Source organism: Aphis gossypii, chromosome 3 (assembly GCF_020184175.1).
Source record: "Aphis gossypii isolate Hap1 chromosome 3, ASM2018417v2, whole genome shotgun sequence".
In the NCBI taxonomy this organism is placed as follows: Eukaryota; Metazoa; Arthropoda; class Insecta; order Hemiptera; family Aphididae; genus Aphis; species Aphis gossypii.
In genome coordinates this window covers 41,937,200-41,954,262 of record NC_065532.1, presented here as the reverse complement: position 1 = coordinate 41,954,262, position 17,063 = coordinate 41,937,200, and the positions used below count along the sequence as shown (strand labels likewise).

Below are 17,063 nucleotides of genomic sequence, written 5' to 3'. Positions count from 1 at the left end.
ATTTCCATTAAATATGAACCTATACTTAAACAATAAAAAAAAAAATGATTTTTCGAGATCATAGTATACCTACATAGATTTATAATTATAATAATAATAGGCATATAATTCTATATTACCTATGGTCTATATACTGTGGTATTGTCTATCGGTATTTATATAACATTATTATATATTGATAGTAGTGACGTAGTGTGCGATATTATATCATTTGCAGTTGTCAGGTTATAAGTGTCATTTCGTCGTAGATGATGGGCAATTACATTACTCATATAGTCATATCTATATTCTTTTTTTTATTAATCAAATACGTTTCAACGACAATGATTATTACTTATTAACTATATATATGTATTATACCATAACATAATATTACCTTTGACATTTATTACGAACCGACCTATATTAATTATAATTTTATAACATTACCAATTTTAATTTTTATTAGATTTATTTACAATTTCCATTTGTTAAATAATTAATTTCCAAGTGAGTTTCATATATATAAAACTGTTTATTTAAAAAAAAATGTAAGATTATTTTGTTTATGGTCCTATGATTTCGTGTAGTTGCGATTGGGTACTCAAGTAGGTACCTACCAATGATTTACTCGTAAATCGTAAAAAGCAGTACCTATGTTGATATAGAGATAATACAAATAATGTAATATATAATCTTTCTTTTTATTAAATACCTACTTAAAAAAAAAAAAAAAAAAAAAAAAACAGAACTATTGTTGCCGTCATTAAATATATTAAGCTGATATTAATTATGTTATAGACTATAATACCTATATTACTACGGTTTGCACTCCATTGTGATCTTTAATTGTTTTAGTCTAAGTAACTTTTTTTTTTCTAAGACATTGACCGGATAAAATAATCGTCCCGATTAATAATTATTATAATAATAGGTATTTGAGTCGGTGCATCGCGGGTGTCAGCTGTGGCCTGCGGCGAGTGTGCACAAAGCACCAGAGATCAGATTGACGACCGCTAGATAGAGCGACCACGACGACAGTTCGAACTCTAAACGATTTTTAAAATCATTATAATATGTAATTTACAATAATATTAAAATATTAAGTTGGTTCGCAACAATAATACAATATAATAATACGATTTATTTTACGGCCTGAACGAAAGAGGAAGGTCCGTCGCGCTTTTGTCCGTTCATTTCCTGCCGTGAGCTCTCCGCTCGTCCGGCGTCGTGGTTGGTCGATCGTCGTCGCGACCTTGGCTCCTATCACCACCCCGCCATCCCCGCCGACGATACGACAACAACAACAAAAAGTAATAACACTCAGCAGTCTACAGCAGCCGCGCCGTGCGTACCAAACTGAGTTCCAAACCGATCTCTCGCCGTTCATTTACCGTCGTGACTTTCGCGTATCTTTCGTCATATCATCATTTTTTTATACGTTCAAAGAAACCTTAATGTGGAATGCGAATAAATCGCGGTCGTATTGAAATACATAGAATCATATATTATTATCTACTACTTGACCGTTCAAAATAACCCGGGCCCGGCCGTGAAAAGCGCGCACGCCAGAAGAGCGAAAAAACTGTAAAACCATTAGTTATAAGAATATGGGAATAGGCTGTGGCGGACGTGCCGGCAGCGACGACGAATCGTCCGCCTAGTCGTCGGCAGACGAGTGCCGCACGGCGAGATAACCCGGTCATTGGTAATAATAATAATAATAATAATAATACTAGGTACCTATATACATACGATTTAATATTATAATTAGCCGGTTTAATCATCATTGGCGGCCGAACGCGAAGTGCGAATAGATAGGTCGTAGGTGCTAAACAAAAACCGACATGTAATAATATTAATAACTACCTACTTAATAATATAATATGCTCTTTTGTGTAAATATTGCGTATTGTCGTGTTGAGTAGTAAACATGGTGGCTAGGTAAGATACAGAACTGCTGACGACAGAGAGAGATAGAGTGAGAGAAGAGAGTGGCGTGTGTGTGTGAGAGTCTATTAGAGACGATTATAAATCATTTATTTGCGTTTTAGATTAATGCTGCTGCTCTTCTCATGTTATTATTATTGGGTACTTTTTTTTCAGGTGAAGTGAGCTGATAAAAAAAAAAACAACTCAACAACCTATTCTCTGTCATTAAGATTGCTGTGCGGTGTCAGAAGCATTCATAGCAGTCTTGGACGTCCACCACCCTGTCCAACACTCACTTAAACGTGGATTTTCTTTCATTTGAAAATTGCACGTTTCGTTTTTGTACTCCCGCATTATGAGTGCTTATCATATGAATACTGCTCCTATTGTATACGACGCTCAAAACTCTACGCTGTTTGGTCACGGATTATTCAGCGATTGTTACCCAAATATCCTGGGCTCAGCTGTAACAATGTTCCTGTCTACTCAATATCAACCGGTCTTCATGTCTGTGATCGGGTCCATCGTTGTGGGCCTCAGTGGACTTTTCCCCCTACTTATATTGCCAGTCAATGATTCAATGTCTCTGAAGACTGGACGTAAGTATTTATCTACTTATTCAATGATAAAAGCTCTTTTTATTATTACATGGTGAAGTTTCAAATTTGAGATGAAGTTACTGTTAAGAAATCATAATTCACTAAATTTCTAATCAAACTTATAATTTGAGTTTTAATCAATGTTTTCATTCTTAACTAGATAGTGATTGTTTAGTTGTTCTAACATTGACATAATACATTAATTGTTATCTCAAAAGAAATAATAAGATAAAGTTGCTTTTAGTTAACCAATATCATTTTATAATTATTAATGTTTGAATATAATTTATTTAAATGGTATACTATACTTCATTGATGATGTGATTACTCAATAAAATAACTCAGAGACAAAAAAAAAAGGGAAAAGTAATTAGGTTCATTAAAATAATAAATTTCAAATAATGTGTGTTAAACTTGTATAACTAGCTATATTTTAATAATTCATGGGTGTATTTGGTATAAAACAAATGTTATGAATTTACTATTTGCAACATAATTCTGTGAGAAATAATGTATTGTATTTTAATAACTGAATTTTTTAAGAAATGTATAAAAAGTTAACTTGTTTCACATGAAGTATTAAATTTAATAATATGTTTTGTATAAATTAAGTTATATTTTTTTAGGTGTAATTATAAATCAAAATAAAAAAAGTTTAACTTAACAAAGAAATTAATAATGGCCTTACAACCTTATAATAAATTTAGCATAAATGTCCACGATCCTCTAGTTGGCCTTGAAGATGATTGACAGTTGTGCGTGCCTATAAATTAGATACACTTTCGATTAAATACATCCTGTTTGAAGTATAGACTTTTAGACAAATTAATTGTTCATTATTAACAAACAGTATAATCTACGGACACTTTCACATTGGTTGTATTATAAAATAAATTTGTATTGTGTATCTAAAAATTCAGTAAAAAATCATTGTGGTATCTAATAAAACAGATGAGAAATAATTTTGACATTGATTAGCTGAAGAATATTAGTCAATAATGTGTGCATTCAGCCATACAATTAAAACACTGGTTTTAAGCAAGTGAGCAAGAAATTGTCACATTCGAATAACTGTGTTGTAATCTATTTTATGGTACATTGTATTTAATAATTATTAAGTCAGTAGTAATCAGCAACTAGTTTAAAGAAAAAACGATTTGGTAGTGTATTGTATATGTATTAATTACTAAGACAACTATATTTTAAATATTGTTCAAATAGACTTGCAAAAAAATATTTTTGAATTTTAGCTAGGTTAGAAATAATTATATAATAAACTCTTAGTTTTGAAAATACACAATGATTTACATAACAAGTTCATATTTATATTTTTTCACTTGAGTTTTTTTTTCATTGATTTGTTGTATTAATACATAATAATCAAGCAAATAAATATTATAACTTAAGTAGAGTGCATCTTCATATATTTTTAAATATATATAGGTATGATGTGTTGATAGTGAACAATTATTTAAATTTATTAAACACTTTATTCACATGAATCATTTTTTCTTGGATTGTGATTTTGTTTTGATATTGTTTTTAGTAAGTTATGTTGTAAGAACAGTTGGAACATTTCATATTTTGATACATTCCATAATGATAGTATTAACAAATTACTGGGCCATTTTAAAGTATATTTTGAGATTCATCAATTGTTAAAATATATTTAGACTACTTCTGAGGACAACATTGTATAACAATTAGTTATCAAGTAAATACATATTATGTAATGCAAAATAAGTTTAATATTATTCTATGCCTTTATACATGTAAATGGATAGTATATTTATCTAGTCTTTAAATTATGTTTGAATAGATTAGTTGTTATTTTTACAAAACAATAGCATTGGTTTAATCCTAGTAAACTATTTTTGTAATTTATGGTGTTTCAATGTTTTTATAAGGATATTTAAATAACAAGATTATGTTCCTCTGTCTAAAATAAATGTTTCAGTTATTGAAATTAATTTTTGATTAAAAATGAATTTGTTAATATTCAAATTAAAATAATTTCCACATTAAATATTGCCTTTATATTGACGCAAGTACTAATTAGTAAATTTAATTAATTACAGCTGTTGTTAAACATATGTCACGATATGTGCTTATTGAAATTTTAATTGTAAAATATCATTATACTTGTTATGTAGTTAATAATAATACTATACTGTTATTATTTAACTCTTTCAGTGCTTTATTTCATATAAACATGAACAAAGATATTAGTTAATTAAATGTACCTATTATTTATTTTGTTTTAAACAGTTTGTTTATTTGAACTAATTATTGGCATACTGGTTTTATGTCGAAAGTCTTAACACGGAGCTTTAATAATAGTTTAGATTGACTCATTTATTTATAAAAATATTATTGCTATTGTTATTTAACATTTAATAGTGAACAAATAAAGAAAAAACAAGATTTTTTCAATGTATTGACTGTGATTGCCAATTATAGTTTGATTTTCTAAATAATAGTTTAAGTTTCATAAATTTGTATAACCAAATATTTACTACTGTGGGTCACATAACTATTAATGATGTATAGGTGATTGTAAAAAATAAGGTAATTAAATAGATATAGCTGTTTTTATTTAACTGTTTATTCAAATAAAGCAAATAAAAGTTTAAGTTATGGTTTTGATAAAAATATTAGGTGTTTAATTTTTATTGAAACTAATTAAAAAATAAATACCATTAATTTACTATAAAATAATAATATAATAATGAAGCTTTTTTTTTTTAGCTGGCAGTAAACATTTACGTCTATTGTTGAGTTTTTCTGTTGGTGGTATGTTGGGTGATGTATTTTTACACGTTTTACCTGAAGTATGGATCTCTTCTAAGGGTATGTTTCATTAAAAATATGTCTGCTATTATTATTTGATAATCACATTTCATTTGTTTATTTTTTAAAGATAGACATGTTGACTGGATACGGGATGGCTGGTGGGTTCTGGCAGGTTTATTAGTATTCATCATAGTTGAGAAATTGTTTTCATTATCAGATGATGAAAATGATGAAAATGAAACCGTTCATAACAAGGTGTCTACTGACATAAACTCAGTCAATAACAACCATAAGGACTTAGGAAAAACTAAATGTGATAATGATGTGATTGCCAAAGGCAAAAATCACATTCAAGTAAGTTTTAATTATTATTTAATAATTATGTTTAATTGACATGTTTGGGCAGAAATATAACTGTTTGACTTTTTTTTTTAGATAAGTGGCTATTTAAACTTATTGGCCAATTGCATTGACAATTTCACTCATGGTTTGGCATTAGGAGGAAGTTTTCTCATATCCCCAAGAGTTGGTTTGTTCACCACATTGGCAATATTGGGTAATGTGAAAAATACTTATCAACTGTCTTATGAGTCATTATTGATAAAAAAAAATGTTTTTCTTTAAAGTTCATGAAATTCCGCATGAAGTTGGTGATTTTGCTATTCTTTTGAAGTCTGGGTTCAGTCGCTGGGATGCTGCTGTGCTCAAGTATATACAGCTTCTGCTGGCATACTAGGAGCCCTTACGGCCATCTACTGTAGTGGAGTTTCTGGTGATGTTGGTAAGTTAATCCTTTTTTATTTTATTTTGATATTTTTTTCAACTTATAATAATTGTAACTACACAAGTTACAAAATACTTCAATTTGTGGAAAATAATTTTGAGTTTATTTTATATTCTTAGCAAGATGATTTATTTTAGTACCCTCATTATTATTCTGTGAATTAAGAGGACATCTTCTCGAATGTGTTGTTTCTGTCTTACTAATGTAAATCATAGCAAATTTGCATTCAGCAGAACCCATTTTACGTTGTTAGCTTTAATATTGGAGTCAATTTACTTATTAACAAATTTAAAGGTAAAAAATATTATCTAGGGTACCTCTCAGGATTTTATTAGTATTTTTATTTTAAAATGAGTTATGAGCATTTTAAAGTTTTAATATTTTACATTCCTTTAACTCAGTTTAAAATGAAAACATCAATAAAAGCCTATATGATGCCCTAGATAATATTCTTACCTTCAATTTTGATTATAGGTAAATTTACTCCAATGTTAAAGCTAACAAAAAAGGTTCTGCTGAACACAAATTTATTATGATAGTATGATGTACATTAGTGAAATGGAGACAATACATGACATGATGTCCTCTTTAAAAAAATTTGACAATGAAACAATTAAAATATTTATGCATACATCATTACGGTTCCTAACCTAACCTATCATTATGGTTGATGTAAATTATCAACTTAATTGGATACTATTATAGCAAATTACTATTCTTATCCCTATTTCTACTCTAAATGACTTTATTTTTAGTTGATTACGTGGATTTTTACATTGTATTTCATATGATTATAACTTAGAAATGAAGAATGTTGTGTTTTATTTTCCAGAGGCAAAGACATCTTGGATCATGCCGTTTACAGCTGGTGGTTTTCTTCACATATCTTTGGTTACTGTATTGCCTGAACTACTACTCGAAGAGAACCCAAGAGAATCAATTAAACAGTTTACGTTGATATTAGCTGGAATAACAGTTATGTTTGTCATGTCAAATCTGTTTGAATAATAAAACATACATTTTTTCCTTGTCCCACCCTCCTACAATGTATCCCATCAAAAGACTATAATCTAATATTATTATTTGACATTATTAAGTACCACCTATTACTACTTGTTTAGACCATTTTATGTTAATTATATTGTATTGTATTAATTGTATTATTCATAAAAATGTCCTGTTGTCTTATCCAATTTCTTTTTAATGTTACTATAAGACACAAATCCACATATTATTTCTTATACTTAAAAAAAAATCACACCTTCACGAGTTTAATTGGTTTATTTATGGCTGTGCATTGTTGATTTTTTTTTTTTTTTGTTATCAATATTGCATTGTTTTAATATATATTTTTTTTAAGTTTAATACAATTTATTTTCATTACCAAGCCATATTATATTTAAGTTATTTATGTAAATATTTATATGTTATCAAAAATTATGTTCAACTAACCTTAATTATTTTATTATACTACTTAAAAACGTATTGTATCGATATCTTGTTTAAAGAACAACTAAGATTTGTATTTATTTTTTTGTAAATAAATATATATATATATTTATATGTATGTCACATCAAACAAGTTTTATAAACAATAATATTAAGAACTGTCATCTTCATCAGAATCTGTTTCTTCTTCGGCATCTTTTAACCATTCGATTAGTTTGTTTGCTTTTTCTCTAATGTTTTTTGCAAATTGAGTATCCTCTTCCTTTTCGTGCCACCTTAGAATTGATTCTTCACTCAGTATGTTCATGTTATATAAATGATGAATTACTTTGACTATAACTGTGTTGAGTAGTTCCTCACCTTTGGCAATGTCTTCGATAGCAGACAGACAATCTTCACACGAATCCGAAGACTTAATATAGTTTCTTAGTACTGGCATAAAGTAGTCTAATTTAGATTGTAGTTGTGTGTAATACCGTACTTGGTTCAAAGCCTCGAGCTCGGCTTTGCTGTTTAAAGTCAACATTGCTCGGATAACTTGAAAGTTAGCTTCTCTATAATTGATATTGTACGCATATCTTGATGAATTAATTTCTAATATTAGGTTATCGCAGTGTACGTGGTCTTCAAAACCTCTGATCAACGAGTCCACAACCTCAGAGTAGAACATGCACGTGTCATCAGGAATGGATGCTGCAACCGATGCGGTGTCATCATTATCCGACGAAGAGCCACTGTTAATTGACCAAGACCTCGTGCGAAACGTCAGACCTCTCACGTCTTCGTCGTCATCCGAATCTGAATTGTTTTCTGCGTCATACACAAACGCTTTGGCACTTAACTTTTTCGATTTGTTGTTCGAATCAGAACTAAGTAGGCGTTTCTGCTTTAATTCGGTGTTCGGTTCGACCACAACTCCGCTGCCGAGAATACAGCTGTCTGAGATGTTGCTGTTCTCTTTGATCGTACAGTTTTCTCCGATCACTGAAAATCGTATGACGGATTTGTCTTTGACATTGACGCCGTTGAAAAGGTAAGAGTTTTCTATCACGACGTTATTACCGATCGTACAATTTTTGCCGACAACCGTGTTGGATATTCTCGTATCGCTACCGAATTTCGAGTCAGATCCCACAACCGTGTCGTTACCCACGTCACAAGTCAGGGCCAGCTTTATGTTATCGCCGAAGTAGACGTTTCCGTACCTTAAGCTGTATTTATCCACCACTTCTGGGACCTGTGGGTAAGTCCACCGGTGCAACACGTCCCGGGTGACCCGCTCGTACGACGGCCAATCGAAAACTTCGCCCGCATACCCATCGCCGTCCACCACATGGGCGTAGAGCGTGCTGTTCAATATCTCCTCGTTGATGAGCAGCCCCTTGACGAAGTCGTCCTTGGTCTGGAAGTCAAAGTTGTCGGCGAACAGCGGCGGCACGGCCGTCGAACAGATGACTACGTTCGTGTCGACCAGGTCTCGCCTGATGTCCACCGTCCTGTTGTCGAGCACCAGCTCCAGCGGTAGGTTGATCTTGCCTCGGGCCCTGTTGTGGAACAGCACCCTGCCCGTGTCGGCGGCCAACACGACCGTCTGGTCCGCTGCCGAGGTGGTGTTCGGGTCGCTGGACCGCTGGTAGACGATGGTCATGACAGCGCCCTTGTCGCCGCTCTGCCGCAGCGTCTTGAAACGCTTGACGAGCGGCAACAGCGGCAGCCGGCCCACGACGTTGCCCCACAGCAACACGAAGTCGTTTCGGATGAGCGCACAGGCGTCCAAGTGCCGGAGCACGTCGCCAAACGATCGGCAGGTGTCCGAAGTGGTGTAGACGACGTTGAGCCGACGGGCGCCCGACGCGCGCTGCACGGACGCCTTGATGCGGTCCGCGCTCCCGCTGGAGCAGAACACGATTACGTCCAAGATGCCCGAAGACTCGAGCATGTCGAGGGTGTAGTGCAGAAGAGGTCGGTTGACGAGCGGTAACAGGCAAGCGCTGTCCCCGTCGGCGGCGGGCCAGAAGTTCTTGTGGAAGAAGTTGGCCACCACCACGGCCTGCAGCACGTCCTGCTTCTGCACCTTGTTGGTGCTCATGGCGAACGGTGACGACGTTAAGACTGTCGAGAAGATGAGGTCGACAAAGTCGAAGTGTCAAAAAGCTTTTAACGTCACACTCGCTGGCCGCTGTGTACTTTTCTTTTCACCGAGCTCTCGGCGCACTGATAACACGCGCCACAATAACAACACTTGATACCATGGCGCGATTTACCAGTGATAACACGTCCCCACAGGTAAACACGGTCCGTCCGACGTTGCCACGTCGCGCACCGTCGGTCCGGCAACGTTGCGGTCGACCTACCGATCGGCCATATTATCACCGACAGTAATATTATTACTCTATATATAGTTTTATTATTACACGACATAAGCCCCGTGGTCGTGCCCGTATCAGTAGTAGCGCTCTCTCGTGACGTTGCAACACAATTATTTTATCAATATTAGTCGAAGACAGTCAGCTGAAGTGAGTCAGTGTCTACTCGATGAATTTTAGTCATTAGTGCGATTTATTTTGTCGTCGTTTCGACGTTTCGTAACAACTAATAGCGATCGATCTGTTTTTCAGAATTGTACGTTACACTAACTACGCTGTGGGGAACAGACGTGGGATTTAAAATAAATAAATAAATAAATATCGATAACGGATTGGCCGCGTGCGTGAAATTATTAGTACAACAAAAAAGTCGTTGGCCACCGTCGTGCTTTTTTGATTTATTTCAATTTTTTCCTGACACACACGGACAACATGTCAAGCAACGAAGAAAAAGCCATGGCCCTATTGACAGAAGCGGACAAGAAACTCAATTCCTCTAAAGGATTATTTTCTTCGTTATTTGGGTGAGTGTTGGGTATTCGTGTAAATTGTTGAGGGGAGTCGTAGATTGCATAACTTGATTTAGGCACCTAGTTGGTAGTTTGGGGTGGGGATTTTAGGCGGCGGAGTTAAAAGAAATTTGGAAAGTTGTCGACGAGTACCTAGGTATTTGTTTTATTGGTTTTTTTGTGTAAATTGTGGAAGGGAGGCGTAGAGCGATCAAAATTGTGATTTATCTTCCACATTTCTCAATTTTAGACGATCTAACTTTTCTAAGCTGTAATTAGTATCTCTGATTATTAGATAATGATTATCATGGTTAGGTATTTTTGACTTTTTTTGGGGCGCCATGTCTTAATGATTCTGGTTATATGGGGAGAAAATCACATGTTGCACTAATTATTTATTTTAATATCATGGACTAAACGTCAACATTCTTTATGATTAGAAATTGCTCATGATTTTGATTTACAGTCATAGAGATGTGTTTGTTTTGCTTGATTCATTATGTAAATAGTGGTTTGCTTTGAGGATGAAAAATGTATATCCAGTATAGCGACTCATAGTTACCTATATGAGTACTTGATTTAATCATATGTTACATTTGAATATTGAATGCCATTGTGATGATTTCCTTTATAATTATTTATAGTATGGCCGTTGATTTTAGAAAATTGAATTATTTATAGTGATTAAATATTAATAAATTTCAACCCCCTTTTCTGCATGCTTATATCACACTAAACAGGCATTTGATTTATTAATGTGGAATCCTGGAAATGATATGTATATTGTCTATTAATGTATTAATGATTTTCAATTTCAAACTGCTTATTATATTATTTTTTTCTCTCTGTAACAAGGTTAATTTTCATTTGAAACATATTTTATAGATGGATTTTTAAAACATTTGGGTGGCTTATATGTGGTTTTCTTTGGCTCACTTAAATTGAATAGGTAGTAAATAATAAAATAGTTACTATGGTTAGCAGAAAAAATGTTGCATAAAAATTAAAAAATATTGAATATCTAATTGTGTTATAATAGGTACCTAATTAAAAAGGTGATATCATTTCTTATAAAATTGTATACAAGTGAAGCAGGGAACTCTGCTAGTAGGTTTAAAAAATGAATAGTTTAAATACCAAAGATCAATTAAATTGAAAGTGTCAATCTGTAATTGTATAAAAATGTATTTTCTTTTATAGTAATAGCAGCTATTATTGATCTTAATAACCTAAACTTAATGTATTTCAACTACCCACATAGTTTTTAACTTTACTTAAAGTTATCAGCATTGTGAATTATAAAAAAGAAATTAGGCAAGGACAATTTGACATTGTCATAGGTACTATTAAAATTCTGATTAAAATAATATAACTTTCTTAATTGTTTACAAAAACAAAAAATGATAACCTATAGATAAACTTAATAAGTGCTTCAATGTTCAGAAAAATTTAAAACTCTTTGTCTACTTACAACAAAATATTTGTTATAAAGTTAAATTCAAACATTTAATTTATAAAATTTTTTTAATTACTTGTAGAAAAATGAAAACATATTTTGGACAGTACGTACTTAACAATATTTTTAATACCCAACTAACTATTGATAGTTAATATTTAATTAAGTTTTATTTATAAATATGTGTTATTAATATTTATTATGATTAATTGTATTCATTATAAATCTAACCGTTATTTTTACAATTATTTGTTTAGGAATGTTTCTAAGGTTGAAGATGCAATTGATTGTTACCAACGTGCTGCAAATTTATTTAAGATGGCAAAAAAATGGTCACAAGCTGGCAGAGCATTTATTTTGGCTGCTGATCTCAATGCAAAATCGGGCCGTAAACATGATGCTGCTACAAATTATGTAGACTCTGCAAACTGTTTCAAAAAAACTGATCCAAATGGTACGGTTATATATTTAATCTCTAGTACTTTATAATATATATTATATTCTCAATTGATTTGTGTGACAATTGAACGAAAAGTAAAATGTTTTAACTATGTATTTTTTAATTATTTGCTAATGTCGAGTATATTCTAAATTATTAAAGATTACTTTTTTTCAATGGTATCGGTATCAGCACATGGGGGTGAATCATTTGTACAATACATACCCCAAAGATGTTTTATTGTCAATAAAAGCTTAAAAAAAATGTTATTAAAGTACGCGATCACATGCAGAGTTGGATATTCTTATGAAATGATATCTATACATATAATGATTATATTTTTTTTATGTGAGCACTAAAATGTAATTTATTGTTTTTATATATGTATTACCAGTAATACTTTGGTTGTTATTCTTTTTTATGTCTTTATTTTGCATCCAACTTAAATCATATAATATAAAATAGTTTGTTCATCTTTTCTTGTATAGAAGCTGCAATGTGTTTGGAAAAAGCTATTGACATCTACACAGATATGGGTCGTTTTACAATGGCTGCTAAACAACATCAAAATATAGCTGAAATGTATGAGACTGAAGCTGTTGACCTAGAACGTGCTATAACCAATTATGAAAAGGCCTCAGACTATTTCATGGCTGAAGAAAGTAAGAGTTCAGCTAACAAATGCAAACTTAAGGTGGCACAGTATGCTGCCCAACTGGAAGACTATGACCGAGCCATTCAGATTTACGAAGAGGTATAATTATTATAGCTTTCATAAAACTTGGTTTCAGTTGGTCAATGTATATTGTATATTATATTATATCATTGTGTTGTCATAGGTTGCTGGAACATCATTGGACAGTTCTTTGTTGAAGTACAGCGCAAAAGAATATTACTTCCGCGCAGCTTTATGTCATTTGTGTGTTGACGTTCTTAATGCTCAACTAGCCATGAATCAATACACTGAACGATACCCGGCATTCCAAGATAGTAGAGAATACAAATTATTACAGGTGAATAATAACAGTTTAAATTGTATTTCGTTATTTTGTTGATAATTATTTTAGAATAATTGACGTAACTATGGCTGGTTTTAGCCAAATACTACATATTATATTCAATATTAATTAAAATTGTTGAATACAATGTCTTATTATTTTATATGTATTTAATATTTTTAAATTATTTTTGTCATAATTTTATCGAGTTGATAAAATTGAATTATCTTAATAAGTAAAACTGTTTTGGATATTTTTATTTTATTTACAAAAACTATAATTTTTTGACATTTTTAAACATTCTATAATGTTGAAAAACTTATTCTATCTATTATTATAATACTATTTAAAACGATAAAAATGTGTTTAGTAATTATTGTAGTAATTATATTTTAACATTTATTGTTTTAAAAAAACATAAAGTATTTTAGTTTATTCCATTTTCATGTACACAACATACTATAATATACTAAAAAAAAAGTAGGTCTGCGCATTTTGGTAGTGGATGTTTGTCCATCATCCCTTCGGTCCTCGGACATAATAGTGTAATTTTACTGTAGGTATTTGATTCGAATGCAATATGATTGCATTCGATAAAATACGATTCTGAGTGGACGAGGGGATCTTTTTTATTTAATTTTATTCGTTTCAATGGTGATAAACAAAGCCGTAATTATTTTATATTACCTACATAATCGTGAAGTTGTACATTTTTCTCTTTTAACTGCTTTTATTTCAAAAATTGAAAAATGACCTCTCTAAAGTACCAGCTCAAGAATATTACTTTTGAGAAAATATGCTATACTTGTACTTTTAGTTTAGGGGAGAAAAAATGTTTACAGAATAAAAAAGAAATAAACATCATTGTAAAACCAATACATTCCTTGATCCGCTCAGAATCTAAAAACTGTGTGTTAATTAAGAAAAAAAAAAAATTAAAACTTAGTTTAAATTGAAGAAAGTCTTTAGTTGTCTAAAATAAATTATTTTTTCTTTAGGTGTTGTTAAACCACATTCAAGAGCAAAATGCTGATGGTTTCACTGAAGCTGTTAAAGATTACGATTCCATATCACGATTGGACCAATGGTACACAACAATATTACTGCGCATTAAGAAACTTGTGAATGATACTCCTGATTTGCGCTAATTTTGTTAATGAATAAATACATATTTTAAAATCCTTAATTTATTAATCAAATCTCATAGAAAACAACAATAACAAAATGTGTACTGTGTATATTTGGAATATTATTTGTATATATTTTCATTCCTTGCAAACTAAAATGTCAAGAAATGAGATTTATATAATATAATGTGAAATTTTTTTTTGCACAGCATGTTTAAAACTGTGGTTTTGTTTCAATGGTATTCAAGTATTGAAAATCATATAAAATCTCATCTAGATTTAACGGTTGACCTCTTTTTTTTGGTGATTACAAATTTCAGATTTGTTATAAAATGTCCAAATCTAGTATTTTATAATATTTTAAAAAATTAGCTTACATTCCCTTCTGTATGTTTAATATTGATTTGCAATGTTGCTTGTTATTCTATTTGGTGCAGCTATCTATAATGTTTGACTTAAAGCACTTGGTGTTTGTTTGCTGAATCGTTTTGCACTAACAAATGAAAAATGTTTTCAAAAAAAAAAAATTAATTTAGTCATCCTAATATTATAATAATTTTTTTTTTTATCTATCATATCGTATTAACATTGCGTATTGATAAAATATATATGTATTAAAAATTGAACAGCAAAAAAAATATTAATAATATAATTATTGTAATATAGAATGTCTAGATGAGCTACGTTGTATAGAAAAAAAATCGTAGGCTTATTATGTGTTGCTGTAGACAAGTATGGTACTTTTACATGACTAATATCGTATATTATATTATTATTCATATTATTAATCAATATTGTTAATGTTTATTATTATTAATTTTTTTTTATTGTAAATAGAATATTGTTACAGACTTTTTTTTTAATCTAAAATTTATCTTGAAATTTGTTTCATTATTATTATATGACTGTTTCAACTTTATTAGTTATCTATCAATGGTGTTGATTATGTTGTTTAAATTTATGAAAATATTATTATTATTGAATTGTGTACATATATGTTTTTTAAGTTTAGTACCATAGAAATTTGGAACCGAAAATAGATATTTCAAAAATTATTATAATTATGCACTTATTGTTTATTATTTCATTATTCCCTATATACTATGCATTTATAAATTTGTATGATTAAATTGTACAGGAGGTAGAGCAAGTGTTGTCGTAAGTTTAGGTATTAGTTAAATTATAAAGTTACTGTAAAAATCAAAATTATTTACATATTACATAATAAATTGTGTATACGCCCAAAAGCGCTTTTGTGCTTGTATATAATATGTTGTTTGTATTCTATCTTTCTAACGTTCTAATAAGTATTTTAGAAATGAATAAAACCTATAACTGATTTTAGGATATTTATTCGAAAACATTGTAGAACTTAAACAGACTATAATAACATATTTTCAGGCACAGACAATTTAGAACAGGTGGCTTTTGTCCGTGGCTAAGTATTCGTTCAGTCACAATTTTTTTACTAGACACATAACATGCTTAAAAATAAATTAAACTTGTATCGATAATAATGTGTTGAAGGAAAACAATTATTGTAGCCATCGGTGTTTGGTGTTATGATAGTTTATTATGAACTATTAAAACAAATGATTAACCCATAGAAATCAAAGGTTATCTTGCATATTATAGCCTAATACAGACTTCGACTCTTAGACTGCAAAGCCATTAAATATAATTAAAAACAAAGAAAACCACACGATCATAATATATTCTGTTATCGTATAGTAAACGTAAATTTACCTAGTAGATTTTGTAGTAATTTATGCAAAATAAACGTTTTATATCAAAAAAAAAATCATATAACTGTGACCTATCGCATTTTTCGAATAGCTGATAGTTATTATATTATATTGTATTATTGATATTATAAAACAATTGACAGAATGCATTTATTTTTTCTTCAAATTAATTATATGTACCTAGTAAACAAAAAAATTACTAGTTTATGCGTTTCGTATAGATACCTACAGTGTGTATCGTTTAAAATATGCGAAGTACATTTTTGTATTTGAAATGCAAATGTCTCGAATCAATCATTTGTTTTGAATTCAAAAGGAAATACGTAAATTAATCGATGTACCTATGCAGTAATGCTTAATCATTAACTTTTCAATATTCAGATTAGGTATACTGTTATTTTATATTATCGATATTTGTATTTAATTATTATTAATGTGTTTATGTTTATAAAAACATTTGTGTATCACCCGGCTTATCCGTTAATTATAATAATATGTTGGTGTGTATAATATTTTTTTTTCATTTTATTTCTTAACATTAATTTTTTTATTATTATTATTTTTGTTGAAAAATATTTTTTTTAGTATAAAACGTGTAAGTGTTGTAAGTATTTAGTAGTGTATTAGTAGTATACTACTACTAATGAGTAATAATATAACTCAGTAACTCAAATAAAGTGACTTTCTAATGAAGGCACTTCGGCGTAGGAGTTGGTGTATAATTATGTAAGAAAAAATCAGAAATTTCTATGCTGTATACTTAGGTAATTAAAAATAACAACAGTTCGAACGGAAGCGGTGTGTTACTTTTATTTTATTCGAAGGATAGGTACGTCTTTATTACCTACTTAGACAGGTATTTACTATTACTAGTTAGTACTTATAGT

The 17,063-nt window shown here is 30.6% G+C and overlaps 3 protein-coding genes across 3 annotated transcripts; 2 read left to right on the top strand and 1 right to left on the bottom strand.

Moving 5' to 3' along the window:
• Positions 1-1,293: 1,293 nt before the first annotated feature.
• Positions 1,294-7,669, top strand: LOC114128141 (zinc transporter ZIP13 homolog). Its single transcript, XM_027992587.2, is given in 8 exon segments — positions 1,294-1,687; positions 2,086-2,510; positions 5,259-5,360; positions 5,431-5,657; positions 5,739-5,859; positions 5,930-6,001; positions 6,004-6,084; positions 6,920-7,669. Coding segments are annotated over 7 exon segments (1,023 nt in total). The 5' UTR covers positions 1,294-1,687; positions 2,086-2,266; the 3' UTR covers positions 7,096-7,669.
• On the bottom strand, positions 7,584-9,768 carry LOC114128140 (translation initiation factor eIF-2B subunit epsilon). The gene has a single exon (XM_027992586.2). It carries the CDS (start codon positions 9,623-9,625, stop codon positions 7,688-7,690), a length of 1,938 nt encoding a protein of 645 aa, XP_027848387.1. The 5' UTR covers positions 9,626-9,768; the 3' UTR covers positions 7,584-7,687.
• A 260-nt stretch (positions 9,769-10,028) lies between these two features.
• Positions 10,029-15,493, top strand: LOC114128152 (alpha-soluble NSF attachment protein). Its single transcript, XM_027992597.2, has 5 exons — positions 10,029-10,426; positions 12,125-12,321; positions 12,795-13,060; positions 13,146-13,319; positions 14,303-15,493. Exons 1-5 carry the CDS (start codon positions 10,335-10,337, stop codon positions 14,450-14,452), a joined length of 879 nt encoding a protein of 292 aa, XP_027848398.1. The 5' UTR covers positions 10,029-10,334; the 3' UTR covers positions 14,453-15,493.
• Positions 15,494-17,063: the final 1,570 nt, after the last annotated feature.

Bases quoted from the DNA above. Each gene is read 5' to 3' on its own strand.
- LOC114128140 (XM_027992586.2), bottom strand. From the start codon at position 9,625: ATGAGCACCAACAAGGTGCAGAAGCAGGACGTGCTGCAGGCCGTGGTG.
- LOC114128152 (XM_027992597.2), top strand. From the start codon at position 10,335: ATGTCAAGCAACGAAGAAAAAGCCATGGCCCTATTGACAGAAGCGGAC. The intron at 10,427-12,124 runs GTGAGTGTTGGG...TTATTTGTTTAG, and splicing joins TTATTTTCTTCGTTATTTGG to GAATGTTTCTAAGGTTGAAG. The intron at 13,061-13,145 runs GTATAATTATTA...GTGTTGTCATAG, and splicing joins CCATTCAGATTTACGAAGAG to GTTGCTGGAACATCATTGGA.